At 42.7% G+C, this 24,320-nt stretch overlaps 1 protein-coding gene across 7 annotated transcripts in view; it reads left to right on the top strand.

The window, feature by feature from the left end:
• LDLRAD3 (low density lipoprotein receptor class A domain containing 3) overlaps positions 1–24,320 on the top strand; it is a 121,745-nt gene that overhangs the window by 26,410 nt on the left and 71,015 nt on the right. For 6 of the 7 annotated variants that reach the window (XM_028727916.2, XM_028727897.2, XM_028727888.2 and 3 more), the window contains exon 2: positions 6,781–6,927. The exons of the other annotated variant lie outside the window; for it this stretch is intronic. In XM_028727916.2, coding sequence (XP_028583749.2) covers positions 6,781–6,927 — 147 coding nt within the window. The remainder of the gene's footprint in view (positions 1–6,780; positions 6,928–24,320) is intronic. 7 annotated transcript variants of the gene reach the window in all.

Genomic DNA, 24,320 nt, shown 5'->3' with positions numbered 1-24,320 from the left:
CACTGGATTAAGGTATGTACAAGTACAGTGGTACATCGGGTTACATACGCTTCAGGTTACATACGCTTCAGGTTACAGACTCCACTAACCCAGAAATAGTGCTTCAGGTTAAGAACTTTGCTTCAGGATGAGAACAGAAATTGTGCTCCGGCAGCACGGCAGCAGCAGGAGGCCCCATTAGCTAAAGTGGTGCTTCAGGTTAAGAACAGTTTCAAGTTAAGTACAGACCTCCGGAACGAATTAAGTACTTAACCCAAGGTACCACTGTACACTAAATGGAAAGAAAAACACTAAGGTAGAGTTTCCCCCCCAAATAGCCCAATAATAACTTATAACATGTGAGTTCAAACTAGAAATGTGCTAATTTATACCTCCATCTCTTAGTCACTGTGCTATAGCAGGTCTCCAAGAAGAGATTCCAGATTTTTTAAATTCTTCTCCAATATACATGTGATGTTGTATTGTATATAAATTAGGATCTTTGTGGGGAGACAGTTATCACAGGTTTGCTAGTTTGCCTCTTTATTTGAATTAATCTGAACTTGATGGGGTTTGCCTCCAGATATTTTTCATCTGCCTGCAGTTGAAGACTGAAATTATTCCAAATTGCTTCCCAGTTTATTTTATTTTGTCCACCTTGCTCTTCCTTACAGAAAGCTCAGAGTAGCTTACATAGGACATCCAGTTGCCTCTGTAACCTACTCTAACCACCAGCAGTGGTTATGGTGTCATATAGGACCTGAGAGATCCTATATGCAGCCCTGTTCAGGGAAGTTTTTAATATGTAACGCTGTACTGTTTTTAACACTTGATTGGGAACCACCCAGAGTGGGCTGGGGAAACTCAGCCAGATGGGCAGGGTATAAATTATTATTATTATTATTATTATTATTATTATTATTATTATTAGTCCCCACTTGACCTCATGGTCAGTCACAGACTCTCAGCGTAACCTACCATACAGGGTTGTTCCAAGGATAAAACAGGGTGAGGAGAAAACTATCTATACCACATTGAGCTTCTTAGAGGATAGATGGGATATAAATAGAAAAAGAAATTAAATAAATAAAAAGAAATCAGATCCACATTTGGTACATCCACTGCTGGAGCTATGTTTCTGAATTCCAGTTGCTGGAAACCACAGGAGGGGGAAATACTTGTGGGCTGTCCATAGGTACCTGGTTAACGGGCTATATGGGCCACTGGCCTGATCTGGTGGGTGCTTCATGTGTGAGTTAAGTGCAGTTCATTGTGAAAGTGTAGGTATTCAAAACCTTTTGGTTTTGAAATTCCTAAGAGATTGAAAAGCTTTTAGGGTTTACTATTCCCCCTCCCCTTCCCTTTGCACTCCCTTGTGGTGTCTGAGCTGTGTGTTCCTTCCTGTTTGTGTAAATGCTGCTCACAGGCTCTCTCACAGGTTGCCAGTAAAAATGTTAGCAGTTGTGTTTGCTAAGAGAACAATTAGCCACAGATAGACTTAACAGGAAAAGTAAACTGCTGCATAGACAGAGAACATGTTTTCTTAGCCATGCTAGACATTTTCATATGAAAAGTTAGACAATTGAATATCTTTATGTTAGTTCTTGCCACCTGCATGCTTGCATACATATGCTGAAATTCACTGCCCCAGTATTTAGTGATGGCCATTAGCTTAAATGGCTTTAAAACAGGGTTCATGGAGTATACGTCTACTAAAAGCTGTTAATCAAAAGCTATATGGAAATTTCAGAGAGAACTAGTGGGTGAGGGATGAAACCTTCAAGCTGTGCCTCTGAGCTTCCCAGTGCAATTTAATTATCCTCTGTGGGAAATAAGATTTTGGACTAGATACCTGATTCAGCAGGTCTGATCTTGTGTAAGAGCACTTAAAAAGAAAAGGTTAAATTTGAATCTAGGGCCAAACCAAGTTAGTGAATAATGGGGTATCGATTTTAGTAGTTTCCATCTCTTACCATCTCATTCATAGCAAGGGACATGGAACAGTGTTCCTTCTGAGGCATGGTGCCAGATATAATGCCAGTAGCCTCCTAACTGCTGTGCAATCCTGCACTCCCACCCTATGCAATTTTAAACCTCTATCTTTCCTTTACTAGTATTAGCTATGGTACAGCTCTGTCTTCACCAGTGGCATTAAAAGTTGTTGAGGTTTCAGTGTTTGTTTGTTTGTTTCTTATTTTCTTAGATAAAGCTGATGTGAAGTCCATTGCATGAATACAATTAATGTATATGTTTTTGAGATGTGAATAGCAGCTCCACAAAAGCTTTAGCTTCTAGGTTATGGGGGGCTAGGCAAAGAAGTTTAAACTCTTTCTCACTTTACTGTGGTACAACAAAAATAGGTTTCTCTGAATCTGCTGTTTGCAATCAAGAGAAGCTTCTCTGCAAAATGCCTGTCCTTTGCACTATAGCATGCATAGCAAGGATTTATGTAGATGTGTCTTCCAGATCGTTAGGCCCCAGCATTACTTAGCAATTAAGTCCTCCAAAGGGCACAAGTGAAGTTGCCAGTTTGCATCCTGGAGAATAAGTTTTACTTTTAATTCTCTTGTTGCCAGTGAAGTGGGATAGAGTGTAATATGTACAGCTGTATAGCTCCCTATAGGTTGCCTAATGCTGTTCACTTGTGTTAATATGAATGCAGGCTAAAAATATGGCTACTGCCCAAGCACTGAAGTGATGCAGCCCAAACATCCTCACCCTCATTCTTATTGTATTATTAATGCTATGGTGTCAGCTACCCATAATGCTTGCTATGCAGATATTTTATTTCTCTGGTGTTTAGTCAGAAATGTTTTTTCGGAGAGGACGGGAGAGAGGCAGGGCAGACAAGTGACTTCCCTACCTATGGATGTCCTCTCTGAAGCCTTACTAATGCGTCTCCTGGGGCATATCTGTGTTGACGGCAGAGTAGGGCTGTCCATTTAGCCCCTCCTCTGCCATCAGGCCTTTTCCTTGAAAGCTGTGTGTTACGTACAGTTGTCTGCAGATAAATTCAAATGTGCAGAGCCCCTACACGAGAATAGGTACTCACATATTTTATTTTCTCTGCAGGTAATCACACACAACTCATGAGTGTGGTGGAAATACCTGAGGTGGGGCTAAAAGAGTGGCTCTGCTTCACTGTCAATACAATGCCTGACACAAGTAATGCATGAATAAAAAGTTGAGGGAGCAGTCATGAATATGTAGTATATTTCTCCCCTAGTGTTACTTGCTTGGCTTTGTCATAACTTTTTATCTGGATAACATGAAGCCCTTCTGTAAAATGTTTTCTTTAATGCTCATTAGTGTTGGAAACACTCTTTTTAGGCAACCACATGGAGCTAGTTTCTTACATAAGCAAGAAACCATGACTTGTCTATCTGTTTTGGCTTGGGTTGGACTTTATATTGATTTGATGCCACCCACAGCTTCCACACAAACTTTATTTCCCAACTGGCACATGTTCCTTGTTTTCTCTCAGCCATTAAAGAGGACTTGTGAGCTTTGTATTTATTTTTGTCTCTGCCCAAGCAGAAGCAACAGCTGCTGTGGAGACACTTAAAACCCGAAGCTGGGGATTTCACCAACAATCTCCAACTGTGAAGCCTAGCCATGTCTTGTTTGGTGGGATTAAACCAAGCACAGTCAGTTTGGGGATTAATTATTCTTATTTCTTTATTGGAAATTTTTATAAAGGAGAGGATATGAAAACATGATGGTAGAGCACATTCAGAATGCATCTACGTAATTTGGTACAAAGAATCTCTGGGGCATGCAACCATCCCTGAGGTAAAATACGACAAGCATTTAGCACTTTCATAGAATCATAAAGTGATAGAATTGTAGAATTGGGAGGGACCCCAAGAGTCATCTAGTCCAACCTCCTAGAATACAGGAATCTCAGCTAAAGCATCCATGACAGATGGCCATCCAATAACCTCTGTTTAAAAACATCCATGGAAGGAGAGTCCACAACCTCCTGAGGGAGAATGTTCCACTGTTGAACAACTCTAGCTGTCAGAAAGTTTTCCCTGATGTTTAGTTGGAATCTCCTTTCTTGCGACTTCTCCTACTCTCCAGATCAGGAGAAAACAAGCTTATTAACTCTTCCATGTGACAGCCCTTAAGATATTTGAAGATGGCTATCTCCTCTCAAGTCTCCTCTTTTCCAGGCTAAACATACCCAGCTCCTTCAACTGTTCCTCATAAGGCTTCATTTCCAGACCCTTGATCATCTTGGTTGCCCTCCTCTGCACATGTTCCAGCTTGCACATGTTTCAGCTTGTCAACATCCTTCTTAAATGGTGGTGCCCAGAATTGGACACTGTATTCCAGGTGTAGTCTGACTAAAGCAGAATAGAATGGTACTATTACTATAGTACTAACACTATACTTCTGTTGATGCAGCCTAAACTATTAGCTTTTTTGCTGCTGCATCACACTGTTGAGTCACTGTTCCACCAAGTCCCCAGATACTTTTCACAGTAAGCCAGGGGTCCCCCATCCTATATTTGTGTATCTGGTTCATCGTGCCTAAGTGAAGAACCTTACATTTGTCCCTATTGAAATTCATTTTATTAGCTTGTGCTAATAAATTCTGTGGCATTACCTACTGTATTTTTTGCTCTATAGGATGCACTTTTCCCCCTCCAAAAATGAAGGGGAAATGTGTGTGCGTCCTATGGAGCGAATGCAGGCTCCTTGGCTACAGCGATAGCAAAGGGGGCTGCAGGCTGTCTTGGCTTCTTTGCTCTTTGGGGCTGGGGGGGGAAATATTTTTTTTTCTTTATTTCCCCCCCTAAAAACTAGGTTCGCCCTATGGTCCATTGCGCCCTATGGAGCGAAAAATACGGTACCTCTACAGTTTGTTGTCATCTGCAAATTTGTTAAGCATCCCCTCAATTTCTTCATCCAAGTTTATAAAGACGTTTTAAGATGCAATGTTTGAACTTTTAATGATCAATATGACAAAGGCAAAAGTAACATTGATTACAGTTTCTGTTCAGCACTGTGTTGCCTTTCATCTGATATGGAATGAAATCAGTACTGAAACAGTTAAGATTTATATCAGAATTTGGAAAATCTCAACTTTTTTCTTAAGGAAAGACATGTTATTAAAAATATCTTTGTTTCTCACCATTATGATTCTGAACTCTCTGAAGTTCTGCATTAAAAAAAATTACATGAGATTTTTCAGCTAACTACTTCATAAAAATTAAGGTTCAAGAAAAGCATTATACAATTTATTCAGCATTGAAAACCATGGGGGAACGGGATCCCAGAGCTCAATATGTCTACTTAGATACAGTCAGCTATCATAGTGTGCATACTGCTTACTGCAGCACTCTGGAGACCAAACACTTGCAGTTGTGCCAAAATAATTTTGTACTTTTCAACCATAATGATAAGATGGAAAATGGTGTTATTACTATGTAAAGCAAATGGTACATGAAAGCAGCTTGAAGTACTGGGAGGAGATGTTAAACATGTGTAGACATTAAAGATGTTGCTGAATTTCTTAAATGAGATTGCCCAATCCTTGATTTACCCTTTCATCTTAAGAGATCTTTTTGTATTATTTGTGTATTCCATGGTATGTAAACTGCTTAAGAAATCAAAGGGTCAGCGATAGTTGCCTGAGTAACATGCTATTTCTGTACTGCTGATGCTACCTCTGCATGTTTTATGCTGGTATTCAAAGTATTAAAACATATATGTCCCCATGAAATCAACAACTATAAACTAGAAATCGTATTTGCAGAACTTTCTTCAAAGTTAACACTGAGTCTCTTCTGAAACTGATGACAGTGGTTCACTTTGAAATAGGAAACGGCATACCTTAGTGAGCAAGACTTACTTTCTTTCCAATATCACAATGTATTTTGACTAACAGCAGTCTTGAGGGTTTCATTTAGTAATATCTTTAGGCCAAATCACTTAAGAGTTGCTTATCTAGAGATATTGGAGATTGGACCTGGGAAATCACATATAAATAAAGATCCAAGTTTGTTTATGCAACTATTCCTCCAATAATTCTTAGTTAACTAGGGTTAAAATAAAATGTCTCTGTCAAATACTGTACACACAGGTTACAACACTTGGCAAATTCCATCAGTGTGGATGAACCAATTTTTACTATTATCAGAATTTCAAACTGGAATTTAGAACTTTAGAAATAAACTAATTGTATGAATTGGGAAAAAATGGTCCCTCTTTTGTACCACCCACTTCTTCTGTGTGAATGGTGGGGAGTGGAATAAAATATTGGGCAGGTGTGATGGAAAAGCTCTAGTCTGCAGTTCCAGTCATAAAATGGATTGGAGATGGTACTTTGTAGACTGTGTAATCCTATACATATCTACTCAGTAGTAAATCCCATTGACTTCAGTGGGTATGTATGTATGTATGTATGTATGTATGTATGTATGTATGTATAGAACTGCATCCTTAATAATTGTAGCTTCTCCCAATGCAAATAAATCTTAGCCTATGAGATCTTTTCATATTAAGGTGAATGAATAGTGATTCCCTTTCCTTTGAATATATATATATAAAACTCAGTTATTCAGCTATTCTATCTCTAGCCCTAATCATGGATGGCTCCCTTGTAAGGTAGAGACCAAAACTAAGGCCAAACATGGTATTCTTTAAGGCAGGCACTGCTGTGCCATTTCATGGAAGGGCCTTTGATTCAGTGGGTGCCTCTACTAATGGAAAAGGGGAGCCAGCAGTATTGCTTTAGATGTGAAAGCAGTTTCTGCATATGTAAACACTGTGCATTTTATCTTCTTGTTGCAGAAGGCCAACAGTTGCCTTGGAATAACTTCACAAATGAATGTAATATTCCTGGAAACTTCATGTGCAGTAATGGACGTTGCATCCCAGGAGCCTGGCAATGTGATGGGCTGCCAGACTGCTTTGACAAAAGTGATGAGAAGGAATGCCGTGAGTGTCCTCTACTTGATTGCTACCTTTCATATTTTGAATAGCAAGACTCAGCCATGTAAAAATCAAATGCATTTCAGGGATGAGTATTCAACCTGTGTTACCATATTTCTTATTGGTTTGTCTAACTGAAGTGACTGTTCACTTCTTGCTTGGTGGCAGTACAATTTATTGTAGGTTGACGAAGACAATACCTTTCTGAAGGGCACTGCGAATTTTATTGCTGGGCTGGCAATTAAATCTACATTTTCTCTATCCAAATTTGTCATGAGCAGATGCAGTCTGTTTGAATATTTTCTGTGGTTTGAATTTGCCCCATGTTTCAGTTTAACTCGCATAATTTCTAAAATTCTGGAACAGGTTTACCATATTTTTCAGTTTGCATCTCCCCCTCCTGCTCACTTTCCTTGTTAGTGATGCGCAAAAGCAGATGAGCTTGCTGAGTGCAATACCTGCAAAAAGTGATCTGGATGAAATAGTGTAATCACATGATTTCACAATAAAAACAGAAGAAATGTGGATCAGTACTTCCCTGTAAACAACATACAGTAATTCAAAATCTCCAAATGCAGAGAGCAATTCATTTATGCAGAATTTCACAATCATACATAAATAGTCTGGTAAGTATTAGCAAAGTTGTACATGTGACTTTCAGACGTAATGCTTGCCTATGTGAACATCATTGTTCCTATAAATTCTGTGTATTGTTCTCCGCAAGACTGCAATCCTCAGAATGTTCTCAACCCCCTCTTACGCCAAAGGACGGGGCTTAGAGCCACTCCTAGTCTCTGCTCTGAGGACCTAAGTTTATGACTCTTATCATTGGGTCCAAGTGAGAACAGCCTTCATTTCCACACTTCCTTCTTAGAAACACAGTAACAATTTTCACAATTTTTCTGTGTTATTTCTTTCTGTTCTGTCTTTGGTTTGTCTTCCACAGAGACTATAAACAGCATAGGAAATAAATCTATTTAGTGAATATTCAATACTTGATTGACTTCTTTCTACTTTGATTGGGTCATTTCTGTTTGTTTCAATTGAAAACATTATAGTTTCAACCTCACTTCACCTCGGAACAGGAAAAGAGGTTAAAATAATCATAATACTTCAGGGAGGAATTCAGTGTTGCACTAAAATGATCGTTCTGTCAGGGCAGTTGACAGAACTTCAGCTTGAACTTAGAATGCCTTTTCTGCTTTTTATTTGTCAAATAAATGCATGTGGTCTTTGGTTAAATCTTTGCAAAAGGAAACTAAGACCCAGCAAGCACCATGTGTCTTGCAAACACATTTTCTAAGTTCTATATTGGCTGTTTAGGCAAAGACATTCCATGGCACCAAAACCACTACTGTGATGTAATGTTTGTTGCCTAAAGTTGTGTGGCCCTGATCGCCTGACAACAAAGAATTAACATTAACAGCAAAGAGTGGATTGGATTTCCTTTTTGGCTTACAATTGTATCTTAAATTAGGTGTTCTGGGATTGTCATTATGGGACCTGGGATAATAATCTCTGGCCAAGTTTAGGTGTAATTCAACATTCTTTCCATCCACTGTATGCAAGACCAAATCTTATCCTTAAACCCAGTGGAATACATCTCTCTCTCTCTCTCTCTCTCTCTCTCTCTCTCTCTCTCTCTGTGTGTGTGTGTGTACTCAAAAAAAAAGTTTTAAAAAAGAGTTCTCAAATATATTTTTATTTTGCTTTTCATATAATTTTGTTTATCTCTTTCATATAATTTTGTTTATCTTGCATGCCACCTACTGCCTTGAAAATAAGCAATTAATGAAGTGTTGCTGAACAGACTTCTTTTTTGCTTATGAATAAGTCAGTAATAGTCTGCCAGTGACCATAGACTCAATTCACAATATTCTTTTGTCACTGAGAATAAACTGGATCCACAAGGTTTTGGTAGTAATTAATATAGTATCTGCCAGTAAAATTTAAATAGCTGCAAAACCTCAGTTCATAAAATTCCTTTCGTCAGTTGGATTGGGTTAATGTCTTGGGATCTGTCAATTGATGTTTTTGGAGAACTATGATCCCCCCCCCCCACTTTTCTAGTTGTGTTAGATTATTAAAATATATTAGCTAGGCCATTTTTCTTTCACCCAACCAGAGATAATCATCCTTTTTTTGTTTTGTTTTTCCTTACCTTTGTCTGCTAACTTAACTGGTCTCATGAATAAATTTAAAAATAATGCAAAGGAAAAGGAATCTGGGAAGCAGGTGATTCATTTCCTGTTATGCCCTATAGTTGACAGGTGAGGTACATGTAAACAGAAGAGACCGTGGTGATAGATTTTCAGTTTTAAATAACTCTGGAGGGCTGCAGACTTTCATTTTAATTTATTTTATACCCTGACTTTCTCATTACAAAATGATGGCGTAACTTGCCTTACAAAATGGAGAAAAATGGCAAGAGCTCTAGCACCGAGTAAATAAAATCAATGGGAAGAAATCAATCCACTGTTAACATGCCAGAAAGCACAGAAAATTCAAGATGTAAAACTAGTGTTGTGAAATTAAAAGAATGCTTAAGGTGTGTGCTCCAAGTGGGAAGAGCATAGCATACTTTGGGTGCTGCATGACAGCCCTGCTTTGTAACTCCCAGGATTTTATTTATCGAGTAGGGTGACTGGATCAGACTTTCCTGTGTAGATTGGCTGGAGGAAGATATAGATAGCAAAAGGCACCGCTTCCATTATGTTGGGTCCCACTGTGTATGGATTTAAAGGTAATAATAACCAGCATCTTAAATTGTGCCTCAAAGCTAATTGGCAGGCAGTGTGATCAACTGCACTTGAGTCTTTTGCGCTTGACAACTTGCTCCCCACTCAGGAAGACTGGGGAGCATCATCTGTAGTTCTGAGCAGTCTCTAAGGCTAGCCCCTTGCAGAGTTTTAGAGAAACTAATCCTCACACTTACAAATTATACATGATGGTTGCAAGGTTTCTGTTAGGTTGTGGGTGAACATATCAGACGACACAGAGATTCTTTAAACAGCTCTTGTTTATTCACAGGCCAGGCCAGAACTGAACTGAAGGGTTCAGTCAGCCCGCTTATATAGAGCTCCAGTACAACGTAACTGTAACAATTTTCTAAAACTATCCAATCACTGAACATCACTTTTGATCCCTTATTTGCATAACTATCTACAGTATCCCCCTGCTGGCCCAGGGTGAGAACTTCAGTACATAACAGTTTCCATTTAACAATAAGGGTAGAATTGGCATATAAAATACAGAGGACATAAAATGGCCATGCTTCCATATTCTGTTTGCACTACCAGAGGCAGTATGCCTTGGAGCAACAGTTGCTAGGAATCACAAGTGGGGAAGAGTGGTGTTGCACTCAGGTCCTGCTTGTGGGCTTCCCAATGGTCATCTGTTTGGTCACTGTGAGACCAGGTGGGCTATTGGCTTGATCCAGCAGGTCCTACTTAAGCCCTGCAAGACATCGCCTATGATGTAAACAGCATGACTTTCTAGGACTATAAAGAGAAGGAAAATTTAGAGCAAGCTTAAGGCAGACTCCCACTTCTCATATCAAATAAGACAGGTGGTCCAGTAGCATTTGATTGTAGCTTGTACAGATTCTGAGAGTGCAGTCGTGTTTATGATAGGAATCGCTACAATGTCCTATTCATTTGTTGCTAAAATTGTGCCCTTTAGGAAATAATTTCTCCAAAATGCAGTGGGCCTGGAATACAGTTCATTTTCAGTACCTGAACTATTTGCTGTCTCACTGACCACCCCCCCACCAAATCCCACAGTTTATCCTAAACCCAGATGATCAGATAGGATCTTGGCCTTTGTCTGCAATCTGACTACAGAGGATTAAGAAAATCCTCTTGAATAATTGAGACTTAATGCCTAATGCATATACTGTCATCTTGCTCAAAAACTGAACCTTTGAGACTGACATATATATATATAGAGAGAGAGAGAGAGAGGGGGGGGGGGTAGTAGTGGCACCCTCAGTTCCTGAAGAATAACATTAACATTAAGAAACTGGGCACATCTATCTCAGCATGATTTAACTAGGCAGTATTGGCAAGGGTCAGGTGCACACACAGAGGTTGAATTGATCTAAGCAATAGGACCAACTGATCTTCGCTGATGGTCTACACTCTGCAATGAAACTGAGTGCAGTTGTACCTTGGATCCCGAATGCCTTGCTACTTGAATGTTTTGGCTCTCAAACTGTTCCAGTTTGCGAATGTTTTCTGGAACCCGAACGTCAGATGCGCCTTCCGCACCTTCCGATTGAGTTCAGGAAGCTCCTGCAGCCAATCGGAAGCTGCGACTTGGTTGTCGAATGTTTTTGGAAGTTAACTCGCGGAACGGATTCTGTTTGACAACCAAGGTACGACTGCATTCAGTTCATAAGTTTATTGATTTAGCCAAAGGCCATGACAAACTTGTAGCAACAGTATAAATAAAATAATACATATATCCATAATATGAGCCACCATCCATGATACAAAGAGAGAGAAGTTTCCAGAGAAACCAACAAACACAAATCCAACTTGTTTATGAAAGTGAGTAGGTTTTGCAACATTATATTTGCAACACTGTGGGATTCTGCTCCCCAAAAAAGAAACATTAAGATCTGTAATTAAAAATGTAACTAAGTGTATGACAGATCAATGTTACCTTTTATAGAGAGCTACTAAAATGTATCTTTTCCAATTGCAATAACTGGGGCACTTCTTTCTGTACTTGTTCAACTTTTTCCCCAGCACTCCAGGGTGTATTCACATGTATCTCTTTAAGGCACTGCTAAATCCAATCTGGTATTAGCTCTTTATTAACCGGCTTAATTAAGTTAAGCTGATTCCCCACAATCTTTTGTCCCTTATGTCATTGACTGCTGGAAAGCTGCCCCTGGAAAAGCAGTGTGTAGTCCCCATTCCAAAAGGGGTAACTTAACCATGGATTTATTTCTGTCTTGTATGTCTGGACGAATTGGTTCTTTTAGTACAGCTACAGTGATTATAAATTTGCCTCTAGACAATTTGTTGTGTTGGTTATTATAGACTTAAACACCTCTTCTGATGAAAACTGCTGTGAATGTAACCAATAGAATTTTAGCATTTGAATAAAACAGATGAGGAGCCTGTGACCCTCCAGATGAAATGCTACAATTCTATTGAAGAATATCTGGGCCTGACCTGCAGAGCGGTGGGAGATCAGCTTGAGGCCTCAGCAGCCTGGAAGAGCAGTGGTATACAGGTCTAACACAATAAATATATTTAGAATCACGTATACAGTTCTGTAGAGTTGGAAGAAGTTCAGAAATGACCCAGGGATTGGAGCTTCTTCCCTATGAGGAAAGGTTGTAACGTCTGGGACTTATTAGTTTAGAGAAAAGGCAGGTAAAAGTTTATTAGATGTTAGAAGTGTAATAAATTGTGCATCACATGGAGAAAACGGATAGAGAATTCTCCCCCCCCCCCAATAACTCTAGTACTTGTAGACATCCAATGAAACTGAATGTTGGATGATTCAGGAAAGACAATAGAAAGTACTTGTTTCTATTGCACTATGTTGCACTATGTTACACCATAGTTACACTATGGAACTCACTCCTGCAGGAGGCAGTGATGCCCACCAACTTGGATGGCTTCAAAAGAGGATGAGATATATTCATGGCAGGAGGGATAATGCTACCAGTGCCTACTAGCTGCAAGGGTTATCCTCTGCCTCCATGGTTTGAGGCAGTATGTTTCTGAATATCAGTTGGGGGAAGCTGTAGGAGGTAAGAGTGCTGTTGTACTGAGGTTCTGCTTTTGTACCACTAATTGGCATCTGTTTGGTTACTGTGAGACCATAGGGCTAATCCAGGAGGCCCTTCTTGTGTATAGGTTACATTAGCTGTACTCTTCTAAGGCATGACACTTCTGAAGTCTTTGGGAGTATCAGGTTTATGGCAGAAAATGTTTGTCTGGGTCACAGAATCCTTACAACACCTATCCCCAAATCACATTATTTACACTAGAAATATGAGTCCAGAAGCTATCATTCCTTGGTTCACAATTTGCAACTAGCGGAATTGGAATTGTAGAATGGAAGGAGTGGGCCAACATTACATAACTAAATTACTAAGTCCAAAAAGCTGAGTAAAATGGACAGTTAGTCAGTGGCCTGGTTTATACATCACACTAAGCCAAATCATAGCTTGGTACAAGCAGGTGGGTTGGGGAGACGGGATTGCAGCTGCTTTGCTTAGGTAAGTCATGGCTTGACTTAGCTTATTGTCCAAACTCAGACTTGTGATTTCACCTTTTCCAGACTGGCTGGTGGTTTGTACAGGACAGCTAAACCATGAGCCTAAGTTTGGATTACACACAAGCCATGCAGTACAGCACAGCAGCAGAACAACTGGGATGGAGCACTTTACATATTTGTGCCAAACCATGATTTAGCTTAGTGTGCTGTGCAAACCAGGCCAATGTATGGCAAATCCTCATTAAGTGCTCCTGGGTGTGCCACTTCAGTAATCCGCTATACAACCCTTCATTTCTCATTGTTCCAATGTTGGTTAGTTTGACATCTACTGTGTGCACCTCTTGAAATAGAGAACCTCTTAAATTCCTTTAAAGTAGCTGTTGAGGTGGCTGCTACTAGCCAACACAGTTGTGAAAAGTGTGTAGCCCTGGTGATTGGTTTTGCATTTTATGAAAGCTGCTTGTAGTAGGCGGAAAAGAATTGACCCTAGGTGGCTTTCTTCAATAGAAGCCAAGATTACTCCTGACACATGCAAAATCCCAAACAAAAGCCAGGATAAATTGAAGGAGCTGGAGGAGACTGTAAACTCTCTTGTTTTTGAAGTCAGTTCTGGTCCCAAGCACATTGGCCAGGCATTAGTCTGCTTGTTCACGCTGCATCTGTCAGTCTGCAGTGAGAGGGCACTGAGGAGAAGAGGACCAGTCTCCAGGTCTGACTGCTGATCACATACACAAAAATAAGAAAGTATGAAAAGAAGTGTTAGGGAAACTAATGTAAACCTGAGGGAGAGGATTATATTGTGAAATATATTTTGTTTCTCATTTTGCTAACAGTATCTCTGGAACAGCTGGGAGGTGTTTTCCCAGAGTCCCAAGCACACATCACATCGGTGTTTAATTGTGAATCTTGTCTTCGGCTTCACTGGGAGTAGGATCCTGATCATGCTGCCATATTTAATTTCCCTTTGTGCTCTGTGTTTCATTCTTTACTCCCCCCACCCTTTCTTCATCAAATATAATCTTCTTCTGTCTAAAATAATCTAATAATATGTGAGCATTGAAAGTGGCTTTTGTCAGCTAATGAGCAACAGCTACTTAGAGAGTTGGTAGGTTGCTGCCTTTGTCAGCTAACGAGCAGCAGATGGTGCATTTTCAAAGTATGGCACATCATCCTAGCTTACTGCCTGACACGATAGGAGCCAAAATTAAAGCTGTACCAAATATCCAGACATTTCTGATTATAACCCCCCCCCTCCACCACCACCTTGGGGGAGAAGAAACTTTTTTTCTGCCAGTGCTGTGTGCTTTCAGAAATGTGTCTGTAAACCAACAGTGACACCCAGTGACCAGCCACGTTTATCTTTGCTATGCATGACCATTGCATTTAAAGGTTAGAATAGCTAAGCAGAAATGGACTGAATACTAATTTGGTGCTTAATTTTGTGGTGCTTTTAGTGTAAGAAGGAAGGAATTTGTGAATGCCTTCACTGCAATCTGTTCTTGGAATATGAAAATAGAGCAGACTTAATGGCATTGTAAGCGGTTTCTTAAATATTCAGATTAAAATGAATAGTTGCTGATTCACAATGCACCTGAAGACTGCTTTGTGGGAGGGTTGGGTGGCATGTGCACAATCTGTTGCTCTCAGATTCCAAGGTCTTCAGCCTGGACTACACATCCCTACTCTACTGTTGCTTCCTTCGGTCATGTGGTGATTCACCTATGGCAGCTTTGGGGAACTGGATCCTTCCAGCAGACTGGATCCTCATCTCCACACATCTTACCATTCACCAAGTCTGACAGGTAGGGCAGCCTACCTGTCAATCATCTGACATCACAATGATGACCTGTGGTTCGAAATTAAACCATGCTGGCAAATATGGGGGTGCAGTGCTTCCGAAGAACCAACTGGTTTTTGGTGCTTGGGAACAGCTGCACAAGAAGCTTTGCAGGCACAGCCGATCAGCCTGCAAAGCACCACCTCCTCTCCAAGCACCACCTTTACCTATCCCATTTCTGGCATCATATATGGCTGTGATTTGTCTAAAATGGCCCAGTGGCCAAATGGAGAAACCTGGCAGGCCTAATTAGGCCCATAGACCAGAGGATTCTCACCCCTGACCTTTGAGGTTGCTACTCTGAAGGTACAAAAGGAGGCCTTGGCAAGCCACATGTAGTCTGTGTTTTGTTGTTGCTGCCTTAGGGGACACACTGAAAAAACCCAGATAAGGGTCCTGTTAGAATACTCCCCATTAAGAAGTTACACCAATGATCCATCTAGCCCAGTGCAGCAAGGCAGTGCTGGGGTCTTTTACCCACACTACAGTAAGCATATGAGGTTCTAGTTTAACTGAGGTTCAGACCTACAAGAGAACATCCTGGAAATACTGCCTGTTTCAAATGCAGGGCTACCTAGACAGGCAAAGACAGGCAAAGACAAATGGGACAATTTCATATATCACAGGTCTACCAATGACTAATGGGACGCGGGTGGCGCTGTGGGTAAAAGCCTCAGCGCCTAGGACTTGCCGATCGCATGGTCAGCGGTTCGAATCCCCGCGGCGGGGTGCGCTCCCGTTGTTCGGTCCCAGGGCCTGCCAACCTAGCAGTTCGAAAGCACCCCCGGGTGCAAGTAGATAAATAGGGACCGCTTACTAGCGGGAAGGTAAACGGCATTTCCGTGTGCGGCTCTGGCTCGCCAGAGCAGCGATGTCACGCTGGCCACTTGACCCGGAAGTGTCTCCGGACAGCGCTGGCCCCCGGCCTCTTGAGTGAGATGGGCGCACAACCCTAGAGTCTGTCAAGACTGGCCCATATGGGCAGGGGTACCTTTACCTTTACCTTTTACCAATGACTAATAGCTACATGGATTTTTCATGTTCGGAGGCATTATACCTCTAAAAATCAGTTGCTAAGGGATAAATAATGGAGGTAGGCTATTGCTCTCAAGTTATTTGGTGATCTGGTCTGTCTGGCCACTGTTAGAAATGAGATTTTGGATTCCATGGCCTGTTTGTCTGATCTAACAGGGTTCTTCTTACCTTAGCCTTGTCTAGCTTTATCTGCTCTGTCAGTGGTTCACCATTGTCTACAGCGGGGGTATTTCTCAGCACTGTGAACTGAGATTCCATAACTGCAAGCTATGAACCACAAAGCTGGAATCACTCACTACTTCCTGTCCAAAGAGCACCATTAGAGCTGATTACCATTTATTTCAAAGTGTTCAATAAAACCACATACTTTCATGTCTCTACACTTAGCACTTGAAAATTTGCTTCTTCTAAAAATGTTGGACAAATGTTCCCAAGAAGTAGGAAGAGAACTCTACTGAGTATAAAATTTCTTGCAGATCAACCAGGTTTTTTTCATCTAGCTCTCATGCCGTGACAATTAATAGTCTGGTTGAGCAAATTCCCATAGAAAGTGCTCCTTTTACTGACTTTCAAGTGCCCTCTGAGTTTATAGTATAATGCTTTCTTCACCTTTTGATTGAAGAACCACCAACCAGGCAACATCATCTAATGTTCTCATTGTCACTGTATACATTTGTAACAGGTTTTGCTGCCTAACAAATTCACAGAGAAAGAACATAAAGAAAATTGTACTAATTATATACACAATGTTATCTGAGAAGATGAATACAGTATTAAAGGTTTAGTCTGCAGCCAGGAGTTTTGATTGTTGTACTGTTAAAAGTATATCAATACCAATTTTAGCTCCAAATTCTGAATTCAAACAGAATAATTTATTCGTGAACTATTGATATAACTTTTTAAAGGGCACATTTACTGAAAAGGCCACAAGTGAGTAGCGTTTAAATATATTTCATATTACAAAAACTTGCAGCTGCTTTTTAAAAAACATTAAAGGAGATATGAAAGCACTTAAAATTAATACATTCTGCCACTTCTTGTCAAAAGGAAAGCCTGTTTTAAGCCTCAGTCCCTGTTACTGTAACAGACCAGAACCCAAACAGCTTCAATGATGTAAGCCTCATCTCCATATCTTGTACAAATGTTGACCTTGTAAAGAAGCAACTGGTATGGAATGAAAACCAACTAGCCGTAAGTAAAGTCTGGAGAAGCCCTTGTCATCTTTGCTGTCTGGACTTCAGATTTTAGAAGGAATTATTGCCCTGGGGAAACGGCTAAGATCACTAAGTTTCAGCTCTCATGATTCAAAGTCTCTTTCCAAACACACACCATTTTTTATGCAAGCTGAATGTTCCCTTCTCTTCAGTGTACCTTCAGGACCTTTTTAAAACAGGAAGGGGAACATCAGTGGAGCTTGCTACCCCAAAGGAAGTGCCTTCTGCTGTCCTCCTGCCCATTTTTGCTGGACTGGATATCCCAGTATTGCCTTGAACTGACACTTTCAGGAGGATTCTGAATAAGCTGAACATGTAGGGACACAGTCTAAATGGATTCAGTCTTCATCAAGCCAGGGACTATTAAGGCATAAAGCTTCCAATAATGAAAATGTTTTTGAAATCAACTGCATCATTAGAAACTTAAGGGCCAGACCTAACATTCTACGAAGGATGACAGTAAGCTTTTGGTATCCTATTAAATATCGCCTATTGTTGGTTCCTTAAATGCTACTGTTAGAAAAGTCTCCCCCACCCACCAAACTAACTAAACTGTACCTTAGTCATTCTCTGCTACTCAGGACTACACTGTGCCATCCCCCAAAGGTTGTTGAATTCCTTAACTGGGACACGGTACTTTTGTCAATTTCCTTTCTCTATAAAGCTAGTAGTAGTAAATCAGTTTACATAGAATCACAGAATTGTAGAGTTTGGAAGAGACCACAAGGGTCATCTAGTCCAACCCCCCCCCCAATGCAGCAATATTTTGCCCAACGTGTGACTTGAACCCACAACCCTGAGATTAAGAGTCACGTGCTCTACTGGCTGAGCTATCCCAGCTGCATATCTCAGGCAATATTTAGTTTAAACCACCTCTTTAAAAAGAAACACTGAATAATATTAAACAACCACACTAGAAGAGAGTGAAACTGCAAAGCGCTTTCTCTGATAGCTACTTATGATCTTGTTTGCAATTATTATGGCTGATTTTGCTAGGAATTATCAGAGTCAGAGGCTAATTAATCATTTTCATGTACAGAAACTCATGAAGGGCATTAAAGTAGCTCGGTCTACTCTTCTAGAAATACTAACCTTGAGCACTCATTTACAGGTCTAGGTATTTTGTTAGGCAGAATAAGGATTTCACTTGCTAAGAAATGTGGCTTCTGTTGCAGTAGCAACATGTGAAAACACTGGGGATTGTCTAAAGCTGAGCCTTCCCTAAACAATTCAGCAGTAGCCTAGGAGTCAAAGATCAGCCAAATAACATCTGCAAAGAATGTTGTGGCCTTTTTATAGAGCAACAGAAGTTTGGCTACAGTCTGCACACCTACATGGAAGGAAGCATCATTGGAGCAGTGGGATTTACTTCTGAGTAAGCATGCTGTGGCTCATGCTGTTTTTGTTATCCTGCTCTCTCTGAGCACAACATGAACACTCCCAATGTTGATGGCTGGAGAGGGTTAGGATGCAGCATTGGTGAGTTTCCACTGAATGCCATCACTAGGTGGGTAGAGGAGATGGTGTCTGCAGGATGGAAGCCTTTGCCTGATTGGACAGAAAGCTACCACCAGAAGTAAGTTTCAAAATGGGATGTTTCCTAGGCAGACTGTGGATTTGATGGATCCTGAGGCACCTAAAAATAGAACATAGGCTGATGCCACCCGGCAGGATTTAGACAGCGGCTGCTGTTCTCCTGTGCCAACCAACCCTTCTTGTCATTTTCCACTTGTCATAACTCTGTGCACAGTACATTGCCTGCAACACTCTACATTGTGTTACCTTGTTTAAGATGGAAACTGTCTGCCATCTGCTCAACTTTAATAAGAACGATGTGCAGTTACAGCAGAAATGGCCATTTGCCAAAGCAAATTAGCAGCATTGGTCCAAGCAGAAGATGCTCTATTGTCACTTAATGGGATGGTCTATTAGAAGCTGGAGTGCATGGATTTCGTATTGGAATGCCAAGATTTAGAATGAGTTCTTCCTGTAGAAAAAATAAATGGATGAGATTCACTTGTAATAAAGATCTGGAGAAATCGCTGTAGCTCTGTTGGTTAGAGCTTGCGGCTGATAATTCTATGCTTGCAGGTTCAGTCCCCATATGGGACAGCTGCATATTTCTGCATTGCAGGGGGTTGGACTCTACAATTCTATGAGCAAGTTAGGCATGTCATGCTGCTGCAAAGATCCTGCATTCAGCACATTGTGGTGACTTTATGATGGATAGGTTTGGTTTCTATGAATCCTTTCCCTTCCAGGCCATTGTAAGGATCTAGTGGTTTTAAAGCAGTGTTTCCCAACCTTTTTTGGGCAAAGGCACACTTGTTTCATGAAAAAAATCTTGAGGCACACCACCATTACAGCCCCGTGACGTCAGCGCGCAGCGTCACGCCGGGAGGGACGCACGAAAGTGTAAGTTTCAATTTTTTCCCCTCCCCCTTGCCTTCCTTCTGTGCCAACCGCCAAAAAGCCAAGAAAAAAGCCAAGACTTTAGGGCAGCAGGTCGACACGGAAGAAGCTCCTACCTAAGGACAGGTGCGACGGCCGTGTCCTCTTCTGCCACACTTGGCAGCCCTGCCTCACGGTCGTGACTCCCACCCTGATTTCTCCCCGCAGGTTGAACGGCACAGGCAGCCCAATGTGTCCAGCCCAGACACAAGCCCCGCTTCCCCACTCTAGATCCTGAACCCGACCAAGTGCTCTGGACTCCCGAGCAGGGTGGGAAAGAGGACTCGCATCTGGTAGCCTCCGGGCTCCTCGCCTGCTCGAGGGATGGCATTGCAGGCAAGCTGCCGGCCGTCGCCATCGCCGCCCCCTCATGCGAGTGGACCTGCCCGGAGTGGTGGGCCGGGGGAGGCTCGCTCTCTGTGGGGATGTGGCCCGCACGCGCGGCCCCGCTTCCTCCTGCCCAGGGCTGAGCTCCTTACCCGCAATCTCGGTCTCGTGCATGCGGATCCCACTTATTCTGAAGCTCGCGCCACTAGCCGGGGCTCTCACACCGTGCCAGGGGGAGGCGGCGCGGCCCACTGACGTCATCGCGGCTCGCCGCCGCCCTCGACTTCCCTGTTCCCTCCCCTCACTCGGGTCGTCGTGGTTACCGAGGACTGCAAGCTGCTCGGGCGAGCGTGGGGCATTAAGTGGGAGAAGGAAAATTAAAATTAAAACTCGCCTGAAGGCCGCCTCTCCGGATACAGTGGTGCCTCGCAAGACGAAATTAATTCGTTCCGCAAGTCTCTTCGTCTTGCGAGTTTTTCGTCTTGCGATGCACGGTTTCCCATAGGAATGCATTGAAAATCAATTAATGCGTTCCTAGGGAAACCGCCTTCAGACCAGGTCCGGGGACAGTCTGTCCCCCGACCTCTTCTGAAGGCTGGGGGGGGGGGACAAGGGCTTTTCTTCCCACCCCCAGCATTTTAAAAAACCCCGGGACAGCGGAGGACTTCTCCGCTGTCCGGGGCAATCTTAAAATGCTAGCAGGCGGCATTTTAAAATCGCCCGGGACAGCGGAGGACTTCTCCACTGTCCGGGGCGATTTAAAAGCCCCTGGGAAGGCAGGCAGGGGGGACAAAGATTTTCGCCCCCCGCCCGCCTTCAGAAGAGGTCCTGGACCTCTTCTGAAGGCCGGCGGGGGTCAAAAGTCTTTGCTCCCCCCTGCCTGCCTTCCTGGGAGAGTGGAGAAAGGCAGTGCGTTTCTCCGCTCTCCCGGGAAGGCAGGCAGGGGTGAAAGTCTTTGCTCCCCCCCGCCTGCCTTCAAAAGCCGTCGGGGACAGCGGAGAAACGCGCTGCCTTTCTCCGCTCTCCCGGGAAGGCAGGCAGGGGGGAGCAAAGACTTTTGCCCCCCGCCGGCCTTCAGAAGAGGTCCTGGACCTCTTCTGAAGGCGGGCGGGGGGCAAAAGTCTTTGCTCCCCCCTGCCTGCCTTCCCGGGAGAGCGGAGAAAGGCAGCACGTTTCTCCACTGTCCCGGATGGCTTTTGAAGGCAGGCAGGGGGGAGCAAGGACTTTCGCCCCCCGCCCACCTTCAGAAGAGGTCCTTGACCTCTTCTGAAGGCGGGCGGGGGCGAAAGCCTTTGCTCCCCCCTGCCTGCCTTCCCGGGAGGGCAGAGAAAGGCAGCGCGTTTCTCCGCTGTCCCGGACGGCTTTTGAAGGCAGGCTTTTGAAAGCCGTCCGGGACAGCGGAGAAACCCAGCGCGCCCTTCCCGCTGCCCCCCGACTTGGCTGGAAGGCTGGCGGGGGGGAGAAGCCTGCTCCCCCCCGTCGCCAGCCCCGCAAACTCGGGGGACAGCGGGAGAGGCGCAGGCTTCCTCCTCCCCCAGCCCCGCAAGCTCCCAGAGCGATGCCAAAACTGCGCGCAGCTTCGGCATGGCTCTGGGTCCCGTTCTGGGGGAGGGGGAAGCTCGGGCTTCCCCCACCCCAGCCCCACGCCTGGCGGTGGGGGAATAATTTTTTCCCCCCTTTATTCCCCCCCCCCCGCCAATTTTTCCCGCGACACACCAGGCAACGTATCGCGGCACACTAGTGTGCCGCGGAACACCGGTTGGGAAACACTGTTTTAAAGCATTGTACAACATACTAATCTGCGACAAAAATGAAATTGTGCTTTATATTGTTGTACGTTGAGCCTGAAAGCTTTGAGACTTCTATTCACATTTTTTATTTGTTCTGTGCTTGTTTGGTTCAGTGGTGTTGAGGAAATATGAAACCCATTTATGATCTGAACTGGGGAGAGAAAAGCAATGCCAAGTGTTAATAAAGAAATTAATAGCGTGAGAAGATATTAAGCCCCAAATGTGTCTTCAGGAAACAACAGCAATGATAAACTGGCTGCAACAACACCATGTAGATGATCCTGCAGGTGTCTGCAATCATGCTGGGTTGCATATGTTATGAAATCAAATATGACAATGTTTGGCTCCGTAGAATATTTTCTGTAATAGAGAATGTAATGATGGAAAGTGCATTGAATTTTTTCCAGGGGGCTTAGATCCACATAAAGTGCTTGCTCTAAGCAGAATTGCTTAAAATGGCTGAAATGCTTTTTGCCAGGATTTGATTAGCTTCCTTGGTGACAGACAGTGATAGTGGAGGAGAAATGCAGAGGACCTTTTCAGAGCAGGAGTGACAGTGTCATCTGCTGGAGAGGAGTGAAAATAGATGGACCCTTCTTCATTTGGCATGTGAACAAGGTGATAATGAGTCTTTCAAGTTGGTTTGTGACAGATTGGCATAGAGGAAGTTGGAAGATGATGAAGATAAGGAGAGGCTACATACTACTTTCCTTTCCTTTGATGGAGTTCCTGTACTTCAGTTTATATGATAATAGTCCTTTGCTGATTAAAAGCAAACCTTTAGGTTTAGCAACGTTTAGGTTGTATTGCAAAGGACGCGGGTGGCGCTGTGGGTAAATCCTCAGTGCCTCGGGCTTGCCGATCGCATGGTCGGCGGTTCGAATCCCCGCGGCAGGGTGAGCTCCCGTCTTTCGGTCCCAGCTCCTGCCCACCTAGCAGTTCGAAAGCACCCCTAAAGCGCAAGTAGATAAATAGGTACCGCTTTATAGCGGGAAGGTAAACAGCGTTTCTGTGTGCTGCACTGGTGCTGGCTCGCCAGCTGCAGCTTCGTCACGCTGGCCACGTGACCCAGAAGTGTCTCCGGACAGCGCTGGCCCCCGGCCTCTTAAGTGAGATGGGCGCACAACCCTAGAGTCGGACACGACTGGCCTGTACGGGCAGGGGTATCTTTACCTTTTAGGTTGTATTGCAGCTGGCTGAACATCATTTGCCCATTGTGTTTTACAAATTGATCCTATGCAGACAGAAGTAAGTACCCTTGAGCACTGCCTGCATTTTTGTGGTCATCTTCGGGGTGTAGCTATGGGAAATGTCCTGATGAGCTCTGGTGTTATCACTGATGACAGCTTTCTTTCTTCAAGCCTTTCTTCCTTCTCTTTTTTCTCTTTCTGAAGACAGTTTATCCAGACAGTAAATTCATTTCAGTGGAAGAACTGTAGGGAGATGATTGAAGAAGCTGCTGAGGAGATTTTTTATTTTTTAAAAAATTGGAGTCTTCTTGCTAGATGGTGCAGAGTGTAAAACTGAATATCTTAAGAGTGCAGTGTTTATGACTGCCAAGAACTTTCTGGGGCCAGTAGATTATTGCACAAAACTGTGTCTCTTTCTGTCTTTATTTTGTGCTTCTCTACTGGATCTATTGGACCAAGGAATAAAATACGAAGTTTGTATTGTAGAAAAGTCCAAAATGAAGACAGGGAGAAAAAGTTTTGAGAAATAATGAGCCAGATGTTATTGTTGTTGATGATGATGTTGATCATGGGGGTGCATGTTTACCAATTAACCAATTTTATTGACTTACTAAATACCATTAGCAAGATAATTCTGGGGATTATTTTCTCAGCGAAGTATACTTTGAAGAACTAACTCCTATTTCAGACAGTCACCTCCTCCTCCTGTCTTCTTATGTCTCAGTACAGGATATGAAGACTTAGGAATGATTTTTTACAATAATTTTAATATTCAGTCTCCCAAAGGTTGATATCTTTGCACACTATGGGGCAGGTTCAGATGTCTGAATGCTTCCACTTATTTCCAAAATGTGTCAAGACTCTTGACTATTTGCTTTCTTCTCCAATTCTCCCCCTAAAGGTTTGGCAGGCAGCGTCAAGTGTAAACACACAGCAAAGATCTCTATGCCACCTGGTTGTGACTCAAATATTTATTATTGTGTGTTGAATAGCTAGCTAGAAAGTTTACTCCTGTCAAATTCCACTTGCATAGTCTGTGGCACAATATACTGGGAGTATTTTGTAAATAATCATCAATTTAGAACAATGACATCCCTCTGAGATACATAAATACCACCCCTATTTTTAGATAAGTGGCACCAAGACAGGCTTGAATGACTTGCCAGCAAAAGGAACAGAACTCCATCAGCAGTGTTTCCCACTACTACCTGACAAGCATTGGACTGTTCAGTAATTCTCATAAGTACTATAGCAATCTTTTGGAAGCAGATTGTTTTCTACTGCATATAGATGAGTACATGAATAAGTCAGCATA

Source organism: Podarcis muralis, chromosome 1, assembly GCF_964188315.1.
Source record: "Podarcis muralis chromosome 1, rPodMur119.hap1.1, whole genome shotgun sequence".
NCBI classification, from domain to species: domain Eukaryota; kingdom Metazoa; phylum Chordata; class Lepidosauria; order Squamata; family Lacertidae; genus Podarcis; species Podarcis muralis.
This window is presented reverse-complemented; position numbering and strand designations above follow the sequence as displayed.